The sequence below is a fragment of the Apostichopus japonicus genome, chromosome 2 (assembly GCF_037975245.1).
Source record: "Apostichopus japonicus isolate 1M-3 chromosome 2, ASM3797524v1, whole genome shotgun sequence".
NCBI classification, from domain to species: domain Eukaryota; kingdom Metazoa; phylum Echinodermata; class Holothuroidea; order Aspidochirotida; family Stichopodidae; genus Apostichopus; species Apostichopus japonicus.
Window position 1 is genome coordinate 24,460,107 of NC_092562.1, and position 15,645 is coordinate 24,475,751.

Sequence of the window (15,645 nt, forward strand, 5' to 3'; positions counted from 1 at the left end):
ATGTAATCTTTGATATATCATATTTTACATATTTAATCTTTCATATATCATATTTTACATGTAATCTTTCATAGGTCATAGTTTACATATCATATTTCATTTATCATATTTTACATGTAATATTTCATATATCATATTTCACATGTAATATTTCATATATCATATTTTACATGTAATCTATCATATATCATATTTTACATGTAATCTTTCATATATCATATTTTACATGTAATATTTCATATATCATATTTTACATGTAATATTTCATATATCATATTTTACATGTAATCTATCATATATCATATTTTACATGTAATCTTTCATATATCATATTTTACATGTAATCTTTCATAGGTCATAGTTTACATATCATATTTCATTTATCATATTTTACATGTAATATTTCATATATCATATTTTACATGTAATCTTTCATATATCATATGTTACATGTAATCTAATATATCACATTTTAAATGCAATCTTTCATATATCATATTTTACCTGAATCTTTCATAAGTCATATTTTACAGTAACATTTCATATATTATATTTTACATGTAATCTTTCACACGTCCATCTGTTACAATTTACAAGTTACATGCCATCCGTCACGTGACTCCTTTTACCTATCCTCTTTTACATGCCATCTTTTACATATCACTATTCACATTTAACTTTTTACATGCCATTTTTAACATGTGACTATTTCCATATCATGTTGTACGTTGATGATACAGGTCACGTGTTAGGTTACTGGTTAAGTTGGATCAATTAACTCTTTACCAACTAACGTATTCCCTTTTGGAATGTTTAATCCTGTTGTATTCTTTATGCATATAAAGGTGTGAAGATGTTACTTCATAATTTTCTTACATCTGGTTTACCTATCTTTCGTCATAACATAGCCATTCCTTACTTTTATGTTTTAATTAAGCTTCATTACAAATAACAAAGGAAAAGAAGTCGAAAATAAGTAACGTTTTAATTTGTATTTTATATGTTATATGTTATATGATATTCAGTATTGTTGTTCTTAATCGAATTGATGTATGATTTATTCGCAATACAACCATTTGGTTAAAAACAAACAATCTTGAAAGTGTGCCTCAGTTTGAACAATAGTCTTATCTTACTATAGGTGAAATTCGTAAAGTTTTATAAAGATAAAACACAACTAAGCAAATCTTAGGCAGTTGCTTTAACAAGCTCTTCAAGTTCTAAAGCATAATACCGAAGAATTTCCCTTGTGATTTTATCAAAATAAATATAAACAAAGACAGAGGAGGAAGAAGATAGCAGAAGAAGAAAAAGAAAGATGATGTCCCAAGAGAATTTCGAGCATTGTGAAAGTTATGCATCATCATGAAATAGCCTTTTAAGTTGATTGTTTAATTAGTAAACAACTGATGCTTGTATTTTATTAAGCTATACGTTTGCTTGAATACTCGTAAAGGTATGAATATAGTTCTATCGCTGTGAATTACATAAAGGAAGAGGAACGTCTTGGTGAGGGCATTTTGGACAGTTAAAGCGCTACGCTTTGCGTTAAATTTGTAACAACTTGTTTACCATAAATCCATGGTTGAAGCGATAAAGTTAGGTAATTGTAAAAATATTCTGTTATTTAGTTCTGTATTTAGGTCAACGAGACCATAATGAGAAATATGAGAATAATAGCAAGCTTGAGAGATTGATAAATGAACGATAAGAGCATTGTAATACATTTGTGGGACAACAAATGTCTGTAACGGATCAATTAACGAATAGTTGAAAACTTGTTAATTGCTTAAGGATTAGCCAGATCGTTGTATCACCATCAAATCTTTAGTTGCAATGAAGGTATTCAGCTAAAAGAAACGAATAGATAATATATTACATTTATATATTATTATATAACAATATCATTCACTGCTGATAAAGCAATTACAACAAAATAAGGTTGTGTTTCATTGTCATTGCTAACTAATATTTTAATTATGAAGTTCAATTTGAGAAATAAAATGCAAATATGTGAACATTTGAAACATCTAGATACTAAATGAGGTCATCTGTGGAAAAGATGATTTCGAATTTTTCCTAGCATTATATAAAAATGGTCATGCTGCCGATTCTCAGTCATGGTGAACAACAGATAAGCCAAACTCATAATTCTCCGGAACTGTTAATCTGTTAATGGTAAACTTCCAATTCGATAACAAAACAAAGAAATCAACAGCTGTACTCAGATTATTAAAATTACAATCATTATATTTTTCGGGGTTTTTTTTGTTGGAAATTAACATATTTCAATCGCATTAAAAAAGCAGCTAAAATCAGTGCTTCTATTTAAAAATGACACGGTATTGTCCTGCAAGTCTCTGTGGAAATCAAATCTGGCCATGCTATGTATCAAGTAGATGATTAGTACCATTTTGCTACCCCACGGAAACCACTGTTGCTTTATATTTTCATTAATGATCAAATTAAATTCTTATACATTAAATCCGTATAGTCGCGCCGGCAACCGTCTGCAAGTTAAAGACTAACATTTTGAGAGTCAGTGATAGATGAGCTATATATATATATATATATATATATATATATATATATATATATATATATATATATATATATATATATATATATATATATATATATATATATATATATATATATATATATATATATATATATATTCAAAGTATGTTGTGGATTTGTGGCATTTAATGTTTTAGTAACATCATTTTCATTTCTATGAAACATTAATAATTTGTAATTTTTAGAGCTGCACAATGAGGGCTATGCTGTACCCATCGGTGTTGTTTTAGCATATTTAGTAAAATATTGGTATCATCATAAATTTCGGAGATCAACATCTTAATTCTCAATGTCTTTCCGAGCTAATTATGGCTTTCCTTTCAAAGCTTTGAGTGAATTTATTCGATAAAAATTGCATACTATCTTAATACCGTATTTAGCATTTAAATTCATTTCGTTTTCATTTAATTTTACATTGGCTTACCAATTTTTTTTCATCTTTACAATAAATTTAATTTCTCAGTTACATAACTACCATCCATATAAATATTAAAGTGATATCTCAGTGATAGGATATCAAATTTAACGGACAGAAATAAAAACGTTCCATCATAAATCAAGCGTTAATTAGTATCGAGATACTGCAGGGTTGAATATCTAAACCTATATAGTTAACGTTGGCTGTCACTGAGAGATAAAAAAGCTTGATGCAAAAATACCCCTCTAAAGTGATAAGTAATTTAAGTGTAAGATACCTCATTAAATTGATATCACAATGTTATTGAATATCAAATTTATCGAACATAAGACCGTTCCATCATAAATACAGCGTAAATTATTTATTATCGAGATACTAGTTTGAATATTTGAAAGCTATAGTCACATTTCTTTACCAATCAGGGATTGGACATTTTGTTATAAAACTACCCCTTTAAAGTGATAAATAATTTTAGTGTAAGGTACCTCTTTGAAGCTATAAGTCACATTTAGTTGCCACTCAGGGATTTTGTCATTTGGTTATAAAAAGGCCCCTTTAAAGTGTCACTATAGCTTCAAATATTCAAAGTTTTATTGAATATCAAATTTGAACGAACAGAAAAACCATTCTAAATACAACCTTTATTAGCTTGGGCTTACTGCATGCTTTGAATATTGAAAGCTTTAGTTTAGCTATGTCTGTTACTCAGAGATACGAAAGTTTGTGCAAAATGAGCCCTGTAAAAATGATAAGACATTTTTCTATAAAAGCAAAAATACCCCTTTAAAGTGGTATCACTGTGTTAAAGAATATCGAAATTAACGAACAGACAAATACCGTTCCATCATTAAACACATAAAACATATAAAACACATAGAGATAGTAGTTTGAATAACTGATGCTGTAGTTAACTTCAGCTGTCACTCAGAGATACAAAAGAGAAAATTGCTGTAAAAATATTAACCCGGGGATTGTTTTAGGTCGTCATTTATCAAAAAGTTGACAAGTCATTCTGAAAATGTTCGCTATCGTCAAACCGTTGAAGCTCGAGGAAATCCATTTATTAAAGTACAGATGAAGCTAAACTTAACTCGATTGAAGTGAAATCTTTAATGAATCAACCGTGCACACAAATCAATGGAAGCCTTTACGGGTCATTCCTTCATACTTAATTTATTTTATTTTTCTCCTTCTTTCTTACCTTCCTTCCTTCTTCTTTCTTTATTTGAGTTAGTCGTATTGTATCTTGAGCCTGCACAGATATTCTGCCCCGAAAAGCGCGTTATAAATTACTGCTATACAATACTTCTTAGCAAGAGGCCAACTTTAGTGCAAATGTCGGTGGAGTTGTGGATCACTAAGTTTGCCGTGTTTTACATTTTGCGGTGCAGTGGTTGACAGAAAAAGCAATTGTAGTAATGGGAATAACGTGTATAATTAGGGTAAGGGTTGTTAATACAGGACTACAGTGAAAGATTGGATTAAGATATTAGTGTCACTATATGACACAGGTTTAGACTGCATTATCGCAATGCGGAAACATCGAAGTTTGCCGACATACTGAAAGTCCGTGTTATAGCTCGGCTTGACAAGTTGAGTCGAGAGAGATGCCATTATTTCTTTCGGCTTTGTGTGTGCATCACGTGAATTGAAGGCGTATAGTGTTCTATTTCTCTCTTTGAATACCAACAAACTTTCACCAGACAAAGACACGCTACTATGGTGACCGTGTCAAAGGTCAGCATAGGGGGTGAACGCCAAAAAAGCAGTAACGTATACAGCGTGTCAATTTCTACAACCACAGATATAGTATATATCAAGTTAATCATTTGTCCTATATAGGCAGACACTTATAATCACGCGATTGCTATATTGGCAAACATTGAGTAAGTTCGTATGATTTGTGAATCTTTGGAAAATCTTTTAATGATGTAAAACATTGTACACAGTATGCTGTAGCATATTATGCGTTATGAATAGTACTTGTTGACTATATGTTGATATACTAAGCTCGTACTGAAACAAAGTCATTATACTATAGCTCCACCTTAAATTGAACACAGCAAAAGCATTCAACCGCGCATTCATTTCACACTTTTATTACACACACACACACACGCTCATATATATATATATATATATATATATATATATATATATATATATATATATATATATATATATATATATTATATATACTAATTTGTTTGGTCTTAGGCTTATATCTGTCCCACGCAGTACATTCATCTTAGTAATACTTGGTACTTGCAATAACCTACGTAACCTAATTAAATGATATTGGTGTATATAAGTAATGTTACGTTTGACACTATTTCCAACTAATTAATAACCTACGGTAAGTACGAGAAAAGCGAAAGCATAAATAGTGATTTTGCTAAATATTATATAGACGCTTTTCTCGGAAGAGTGACAAGTAAGTTGAAGCAACTAATTTTCATCAGATTACGAATCTACTTTAACCTGTTTTTTTTTTTGTTTTTTTTTTTAACTTACACGTTTTGGTAAATTACAAAATTTCAATTTTGAAGTTCCAGTTTTGAAGAATCCAGGCTTTTGATTATTTCCTTTATAATCCACGTGATCAGTAACACGTGTTCGGCAATATCAGTGTGCAATGCACCCATCGTTTGAATGATAGCCACATGTATAGGAGTACATAGTATACATCTTCGAACCTTTAAAACCCTTTTATTAATGCAAAATTGAAATTGGCATTTTGCTTTGGGTTCTAAGTTTAATTACAGTTATATTCAGACATAATGCAAATACCCATGAATCTAACCTTTGAGATCTACAAAGTGGAGGTGAGAGAGGGGGGGGGGGGGAGGTCACATCATATCAATGCAAAGACTATACCAGTTACAAATCAATTAGTCCTTGTAGACTGCTTCCTTGTTTGATGAGCATAGCTTGTAACTGTTAATGGTAACCTACATATAAAAGGAGATAAGCTGTTTTTTCATGTGACATCAATGGCGAGCCACGTGCCCAAAACATTTGTATACTTAGCTGTTCCTTGACGGTAAACAATCAATGAAGCCTTTTCCCACTCATTTTGATAAACGTCTCTAAACCTTTTTGCTTTGATAACACGTCATTAAATCCTACATTTTTGGTAAATTTCAGATTTACGACGCATGCGTCATTAACTTGATATTGCATATTCTTACCTTTGCGGTTCTTGTAAGGGTGAAGCTAGGAGACTACCAAACGTTATCTATTATCAATTAATATGAATTTTATTAAACAAACCACCCAAACAAAGATCTAACCGTTTCCATAGTTCTAATAAAATAACTGAATGTGTTTTCTTGCCGCCTGTATGCTTAACGTACGACTACCTCCCAGATCTTTGAAAATGTTAATGTTGTTTATTTGGTAATAATTATTTCTCTGCATGCTTATTGTTGTCAAGTGCAAAATTATTTGTAATGCAAGGAAAGGGTATATACCCACTATTGTTCAAATATTAGTTGAGGTTATTAGGTTCTCTATAGCTCAACAAACACATATGAAGTATTGAAACATATACATTACCTGAGCATGTAGACATGTGTTATACGTCAAGACCGACCAGCTTTCAAAAAAGCAAACAATTGTTTGACACACTCGATGTCTCATAAAAGACACCGTACACCAGGCATCTTGTTGTGTTTGTACCACGAGGGAGAACCAAGCTTTATCTCGCATCGTTGAAGCAGCCTCGGTAAATGCACTAAACAAGATTATCTTGCGAGAACGGACCTCGTTTTTTAATCATATCAGGCTGCTTTTAATCCAGAAAAACCAGTTTAATTTTTTCAAAACCGTTGGATGAATTTAAAGGTAAGAATCGCATTTGGAATATGCATATATCAGTATGGTCGTCTATATATGTTTGTATATCGATATATTTCTTGTGTTTTATGTCGCCTAACACTCATCGTTAGTATATGTAAGTGAGAAATATGATTGCTTAGGATTTAATTAGAAATTTAAGAAAGAATAGACATAAGAAATTCGATCACTTGATTCGTCAATAAACGCTTTAATCTTTAAGTGTGATGTATTTTTCTGCAAATGTTCAGTTCATATCTAACACTGTATGCATGGCACACAACGTTGTAATAACAAAATGTGTTATGAGCTCAAAGATAAACATAATATGTTGATTTTTCCTTACAAGAGAGTCAATCAGTTCACATTTTACGATTGGTTGTTGCGTGTATTCTGATTGTCATTGGCTTGCTATTCTTAGATATATGAATATGTATGAGTTGAAAAAATGCCTATAACAAAGCATATTCCTTTGTTATTTAAATAATACAATAGCCTATTTTGTGTCACATTTATTAATACTATTAAACAATCATAACCAACGACGCCATATAACTTTTATCTCATTTGACAAATCTTGTTATCGAACAGTCCTTAACACTATACATATTGAAGGAGAGCAGTCAGGGCTTCATGAACTCAGTGCAGCTTATAGTGTGTTTGTGTCTCGTTGTGTTCCACATTCTGCCAAATTACAAAACTCTGTTGATCCACTTATATCAAATTCTCCATCACTGATTGGTTACGCCTACAGCATTGTTTGAATATGTGGGATTGTCTTTGTAAGTAAGTTGATTAGCCAGGGTCAATTGGCGTTAGTTTATTATACGTACTTTGTACTAGTCGTTGAACTTAACATACACGAGCTAAATAGTCTAACTTTACAGTACATTGGAAAGCGTTGTGAAAGCTATAACTTCAAGACATATATTGCATCCAGCATAGCGTATACCACAAGCACGGTGCAGAAAAGCCCGGCATATTTCGCTCATTTTTCACGTTGTTATTCGCTTAACGCGAATACACGTCTTAATTGTCCAAGACATGGCATACTATACCCAACCCTGTCTCTCACTTCCTCCACCCTCCCATCCCCATGCCCCAATGCCCCAATATAAATATTAAATTATGTAGTTTGCATACATTGACCTGCATATAGTATTTATCTTTCTTGTATAGTTTTGTCTGATTTTGCAATAGGAACAACAACAACAAAAATCCAACCGGAATCTAACGAACGTTGTAATTCATCTTCGATAGATGAATATATAGAAATAATCCGTTTCATCAGCCCATTGCGTATTCTGCTATGTTTCAGGGCATATCAACGGAAATCAATTGAAAGTCATCAGTTTTCTTGCTAATTATATTTTCTACATGTTACCTACATGTGACGTCATTGATGAGACTGAAAATGATGAATCAACTGGTTTCACTTAGAGTATCAGGGATGGTTGTTTGAGCGTTTAGCTAATATGTGATGTGACATCATCATTATGATAGACTCATTTCAATTGAAATCGTGAAACGGTTTGATGATTTACAAAGCCGCTTTTAATGAGCGTTCTGGCTGTATTGTAGAGTGCAGGCTTCCCTCGCATTATCAAAGTGCGCTAGAACAGAGAATCTATAGGAAGCAGTGATACTGCTGCACATGACGTAATATCGTCACCATCACATGGTCACAGTCTTAATGTAAGGGGAATGCATAACTGAGAGTTTGGTTTCCAACCCAGACACTGTCTTCGGTAACTTGACTGATAAAAAATACTTCGAATTATCAAGCATTTGTTGAAAAGTAGGTTTAAATCTTAAGAAAGTATATTACTCTTCAGAACAAATATGAATTCATACCTAGATTCTTTATAGACAAAAGAGTGAATATGTACGCATCGTTGGATTATAAAATTGAGAAAATAATGAAAATTTGAGAATTTGAATTACGTAAATGCTTTTTACAAACAAACGTCAACATTAGACGGGCGTATCCTTTACACTAGCGGCGGTACCTAACTTATATTTGAAAATACTTAGGAATTTTGTCCAAAAAAATAACATAAGGTCCAACTTCATTATCTGACATATTGTGACTACCCCATTCTGGATGTTTACCCTCAGCTAATTCCGGTTCTGTTTTCGTCGATAAAAGAACACAAACTCTACAGAATTAGAACAGAACATTGGCCAAATAATGTCCCGAATCTACTGATAATTGTTTAGACCATGGCTATGAAATATTTTCAATGGAACGTTGGACACCTTTCGTTACCTTACCTTGGTTTTCCACTCAGTCTAGATCGTTGTCACGTGATTTTTAACGGTGCAGTGAAAACAAGGGGACAATGCCCTTTATTAATATGTAGTTTTTTTTTATATCTAGTTTTTAATATGTAGTTTTTTTTATATAGTATGTATAACTGTGCATGTATTACTTAAGTGGTTTTATTATTCATATGAACATACGCCAACGTATATTGTTTTGATCGTGATGTCCCTGTTATACCCATCATATAGTAGAGCTTCTAAATTAAACTGATCACAATTTAATCACAAACGAATTTGCGGCAAAGAATCTAGAATCAGCAAGCAAAATCATAAACTCATGTTGGTCTCGTTTTACTAATCAATTTATTCCTAATTCCTGATATGGTATATATGTATATATATATATATATATATATATATATATATATATATATATATATATATATATATATATATATATATATATATATATATATATATATATATATATATATATATATATATATATATTGCATTTCTCTTGAAGCTAATGCCACTTGTATATTTTACCAAACTCAATAAGACAATTTTAACCTTTCGAAAAGCAAAAAAAAAATCGTATTCAGTAATGATACTTTAAAGCAGTATAGTGCATTTGTTTTGATGAAATGATGATACATATAAAGCAATGTGTTTTCGTTCTTTCTTCTCTTCATTTATCGTTCCATACGGTACTACAAAGCAGCCATTTAATTAATTAATTAATCTGTGCTCCCCCATTTCCATAATGATTCACGCTATGCTGCCTTAAGAACTAAAAGAACTGAGTTTATGAACTGACTCACACGATTTTTCATAAAAGAATGCAACTTTGGCATAGTTCATTTGTAAGGAAGGTCACACAGGTCATTTAATTTTGTTTTCATATGGTCCTAAATAATTATAATGTGGACTTAAAAGCCAATACTAACCTAACTCGACTGCAGCAATAGCTCTACGTGTCGTGGACTATAGATTGTACATTCAGAGTATTGTAGGCTGAAGCATTGGTATTTATAATAAGATTAAATGTTAGCAGTCCAAGCTAAGAATTAAACTTTATGTTGCAGAATGAATCAACTATATTACTATATCTTAAAAGCAAATCTTCCTTCATTAACATTGAGTTATAAATTCACAGAAATATTTAATTTTTGTTATAAAATAGAGTACAATTTTTCTGTGCATGTTATTGCCTTTTCCATCATATATCCTTGTACGCCAGCTTTAAATCGGCGGGTCTCATTTTATTTTAAATAATAAAAAGCATAAGATGATATATATAAGATGCATACTGTATTTGCACACATTTTATTCACTGATGTGTTCTGTTGTTGATCTTAATCGTGGTAATATACGAGTTAATGGTGATATCCAAAAAACTCTGGGCGAAATAATCACACGAGAGGATTATTGTATACCGCTTAAAGAGAAACGCTACTAGGCAAATCCTGACAACGTATAGGTGGCAGTTAAAGCCTTGGATATCAACAAGTAAGAAGTCGCTAATTCGTCATTTCCGAAATACCTTAAAGCTTCTAGTTATCTCCTTTTGTACGATGTGTCTTTCTCTCTGTTGGAATAGCCTGACGCGGTACCGAAACGTCCAAGAGCCAGAAAACAAAAATCACCTTTGGGGAATTTAATTCTAATTTATTTCACTGTAAGGATAACCTCCAGTAGTATTACAGATTTGTACATAATATATTAAAATTAAACCTCCCTTCATGTAAAGGCATTCGTTGCCTACTTATATTCTCTTTGCTTGATAGTAGTACAAACTTATAGATTACGTGCGAACTTTCCTTCTTCCTATATGGGGAGGAAAGAGTAAGGTATTTAGTATTGATTGTAGATTCTATGCAAAGTAATAAGTGGGCATTCTTACATCTGTATGTATTACAAAATATTATTGATTTTATACTGCCGACTTTGTATTTCAAAGTGATATGCTTATGTCATATGCAAGGGGGGGGGGTGGTTGGGGAACGAAGGAATCCAATCAGAAAAGCAAAATGAGTGAGTTTCTTCTCTTTCTTTTCGGTGAAAATCAATTCTCATGATTATATATGACGTGCCCGACTGTTTCTCCATAATATACAAACTCAATGTCTATTTTAAAAAGTAAATATAAAATGATACTTTTGAATGGTTCACACCTCTAAGGCTTTTTTATAGATGGCGGTGGGAATCATTTACAATTCAAAGTCCCACCTCTAGAGTGAAATGTAAAGCAACACAAATTTGTTCAATGTGTATTTATGACGTCACACCCTGTTTGATTCAAGTTCGTTATTTATTGATACGAAACACCTATCAACTTCTATGCCATTAATAACAGTGTAAAACATGAACACCAGTTCGAGCACGAACTTCTTGGAAATATTGTAAAATTGAACTGTAATTGATATATAATGAAACATGGACGAAGGAACATTCCGATTGCAGAAAACATATAAACATTGTCAGTGTTAGGTGACAATTGTATATCTATATTTTGTTTCGTACGCTAAATATGATTGTTTAGAGATGACATGTAACATAATATTGACAAATATGGAATATCGTCCAATTAAAAGGCAAACTCTACTGAAATATTCGGCTTCCCTGAAGCTTTCCTACAGTAATATAATAATAGCAGAATAAAGAGTGACAATATGAGAGGTATTTAAGCATGGCTTATTCGTAGCTGGGAGGGATTTTAATGTGGATAATTGTAGAAACAACGGTAACACAAGTCAAGCATTGGTAACGGTAGAAAGATAGACATATTAATAGCTAATCAAAAGGTAATCAAAGAAAATAACATTTTATAGAAAACTGTTGATGAAGTACAAACAATATGACGAGGAATCAATAACCAAAGGCAGGCAATTAATTTATATATATATATATATATATATATATATATATATATATATATATATATATATATATATATATATATACATATATATTTATTTATATATATCCTGCAAGAAAAAATTACTTGTTTCGCAGAGAGTTGACGAAGAACTAAGTTCTCGATTCCCTCAGTGTATTTGATTGTGACCGATGGTTCCATACACCTGTTCATCTGCGCATTAAGTTACCACTGATCTATAACTACAATTTAATTAAGAAGTTTCTCTAGTTCTTCTTTATTGGCAAGCGAGCTCCCACCAGGATACATGATCGATATTTTCTACCAGTATGTGTCACTACATTGTTAGGCTTGTGTTCAAGTATATATAAACAACCCTGGTCAAAGTAACAATAAGTATGCCACCTGCCGAAGTGTCTATTTTTTCACCCGATACACATAGAGAACACAGCTACTACTGTAAATCTTACAGTTTTGTACCACAGTAAAAACTGGATCGTGCTATAATTCGGTAGCATGAGCTGAGGATATGTGTAATTCCAACAAATCCAGTTGTTTGGGATTTGTTGGAATTACAAATATCCTCAGTTCTTACTGTAAACTTAAAAGCACATGCTAAAGATTTGTCAGCACGATCCAGTATTTACTGTGGTACAAAACTTTAGATTTACAGCAGTTACTGTAATCACTGTGTGAATCGGCTGATTTTTGCACTTGTTATACTGTAGATCTGACATATATAAATATATATAGATATAAAGAGAGAGAAAGAGAGAGGGGGGGGGGGGGGTAACCTTGGCAAGACGTCATAACAAATTGCGATAACATTAATTGTGGCTTTGTGATGATGGTTTAGCGGACATTTCTCACAAACCACCTCGAATTTTATAACAAAGTATGATTACTATTAACCAAGATAAAAACACTGCAGTACACCTTGAGCCGCTCAAATATAGCTGATTAATCATTCAGTAACAATTCCGATCGAGTACTGACAACCTCGTCACCATGACACTATATTAAATATCAGAAAATTATGTTCTTTATTTGAAGGGCAAATAACGAACTGCATATTGTAATGGGATTATACTGATATATGTATAGCATGGAAACATTTTCAACAAGTTCAAAAGCGATATTTCGTGTTAGGAAAACAAGGATGTTGTATTATTCATGGCACTGGAAAATCTCGTAACCATTTTCTCCTCTCGGCTCTTTCACCATTGTATTATTATTATTGTTGTTGTTATTATTATTATTTTGAATGTGATTATTGTTGTAATTATTATTATTTTTTATTGTTATTGTTGTCTTTAGTTCATCAACCAATACAGATAAGGCACATGAGAGTATATGAGAACCCATTTAAATGGAATGTTTAAGAAAGCTCAGTATTCGTTATAAAGCATTGACTATAATATTCAAGAACAATCCCTTCAAACTGAGAATAATAAGATAAAAATGCATTTATAATAAAATAATAGACATCTCTTTCATTTAGTGTACAGAAAATGTTACTTCTCTTGACTTTAGTTACTATATTGAAGTATTAGTACAGAATTGTAGAGAATAATAAACATTTTCCTCATATATACAAGCTAATCTTGGGTATAAATTGTTCATTTCCCTGACGTCATAATGGCTACGAGACTCAACGGACGACACGTTATGTTAATGGCCTAAAATGACTGTCAGATTATGTATCGCTTATATATCAAATAGCTCTTAAAAGAAGGACACGTGATTCGGTACAATGTAACTATGTTTGTCTCTATTTAATTCCACTGATCATAAATGATATGACAATTACACTTACTGTAAGAGCCTAACCGATTAAAAGAATATCTACTACACAGAAAAGGAAGCAGTAGTCACGAGATACGTTGATGTTGCAGCTTTGTTTAGCAACCTTGTTTTCTGGTATCTGTCTTTAACTAGACTACATATTTTATTCAGCTACATAGAAGGTGTAATGCGTAACGGCAATACCTCTACAACTATAGTGTCGCTCGGCCTCTTCCGTAACTGCATGTTTCTATGACCTGCGTATTGATGTTATTGATATATATTATAAATATATTGATATATATATACATATATATATATATATATATATATATATATATATATATATATATATATTCAATGCGTGGTAGCCAATTCTTAACATGAACTCTTTCATGTGAAATTCTTATACAAATATGTGTATGCCATAAGTTAGTAACTATTACACTAAGCATGTAATCTGAGTTAATCGTATAGGTGGTCCATCTTCAGTACACCATTTTAAGTGAAGTTCTTGCCCTGTTTAGAGACAAACGCAAGTAGATATGGTTCAAAAGGTTTCGTGACGTCATACTTTCCACCGATCACAATCACGAACAAGGTAAAGGTTCAAGTGCATTTGTCTGTTCAACTGCGTGAGCAATTTATGTCCAGAGAAACCGTAAATTAGGGAGCTTTGTTTCAGGACCATCAATAGAGATGCTTTTCTAACTCGAAAAGTCAATTCTCGTTACTTTCGTCCGAATGTCTGCTCGAAGCATCAGCATATAGCGTGTATTTTAAATTTCCACATAGCGATCTTACTACACATATACTTGTGATGTGAATCTAAGTGGATTTAGCATGTTGGCTGCACGTGCTATCAAATATTACAAGAACTTACCTCGATTAACTTTTATTTCGTACTGGTATATTTTATGGGTTTCATTATACAAACAAACTCTTAATTAACCACTGTTTGAACCACTGTTTGGTCTACATGTTTTCTTAAATATTGTTATTTCGGTTATAAAGTGATTATATAGTTTTCAATTGATCAAATTTTCTCTAAATTCTTAATTCTTCCGCCACACGTGATGGTTTTATATTCTGTTATTATCTTATGAATCTCGCTTCTCATTAATTACATTTTTATTTGTTCCAGACTGCATATGAAAGTTTATCGTTAACTCTTCAGTCATACATACGTGATGAATTTATCCCTTTGTGATGTTATCAAACTTACTTCAGTAATATAACAACTCGTATCTTATAACAATCATTATTCCTCATCTGTTTTACAACATTGAAGGTCCAGAGGATTGGGTGTTTTAATTTCCAGGTGCACCCGAGGTTGCTCAGGCAGTTTAATCCTCCAAATGAAGGAATTCTGCGACAGATTTTTGAAACAAACATCATGTGACTCATGGAATTGTAAAAAAGCTAGGTTGTAGAATACTATAGGTTGCAATATATTGAGGTGTAATTACCGAAAGTCCTTCAGCCCAAGAAATAATTTTCTAACTGTATTCTACACATTCTTTTGTTTGTTTTATATATTTCCTGTTGTTCTCGTTTCTTTTGTTTTGAGTTTGTCTTGTTTTTACTTTCTATGCATTGTTTCAATAGTTGTCTTATTTTATTAACGGCTGATTATTTTATCTCATTAACTTTAGAACACACAGAAACTTCGAGATATTTTTATTATAGGCTATGGCTCAGTTCGTTTGTTTATTTCTTTGTAAATTCGTTTTCAGTTAAAACCGACTTTCTCTCATGCACACTGTCATAATAAATGTCTTGTTTGTTCGTCGATTCCTAGATACCATGGGACACAAATCAATGGATTATAATTCCAGTGAAGTGTTAGCCTCAGATGGAAGATTTTTCCTTTTTCATC

General features: G+C 31.9%; 1 protein-coding gene and 1 long non-coding RNA gene across 5 annotated transcripts in view; one reads left to right on the top strand and one right to left on the bottom strand.

Moving 5' to 3' along the window:
• The window catches only part of LOC139983213 (uncharacterized), a 229,402-nt gene that overhangs the window by 151,511 nt on the left and 62,246 nt on the right, over window positions 1-15,645 (bottom strand). The window lies entirely within an intron of this gene.
• Window positions 1-15,645, top strand: part of LOC139982901 (3',5'-cyclic-AMP phosphodiesterase 4C-like) — a 282,309-nt gene that overhangs the window by 115,223 nt on the left and 151,441 nt on the right. The window contains exon 1 of one of the 4 annotated variants that reach the window (XM_071996102.1): window positions 6,818-6,844. The exons of the other annotated variants lie outside the window; for them this stretch is intronic. Coding sequence (XP_071852203.1) covers window positions 6,833-6,844 — 12 coding nt within the window. The 5' untranslated portion in view covers window positions 6,818-6,832. Of the gene's footprint in view, window positions 1-6,817; window positions 6,845-15,645 lie in introns of those variants that run through there. 4 annotated transcript variants of the gene reach the window in all.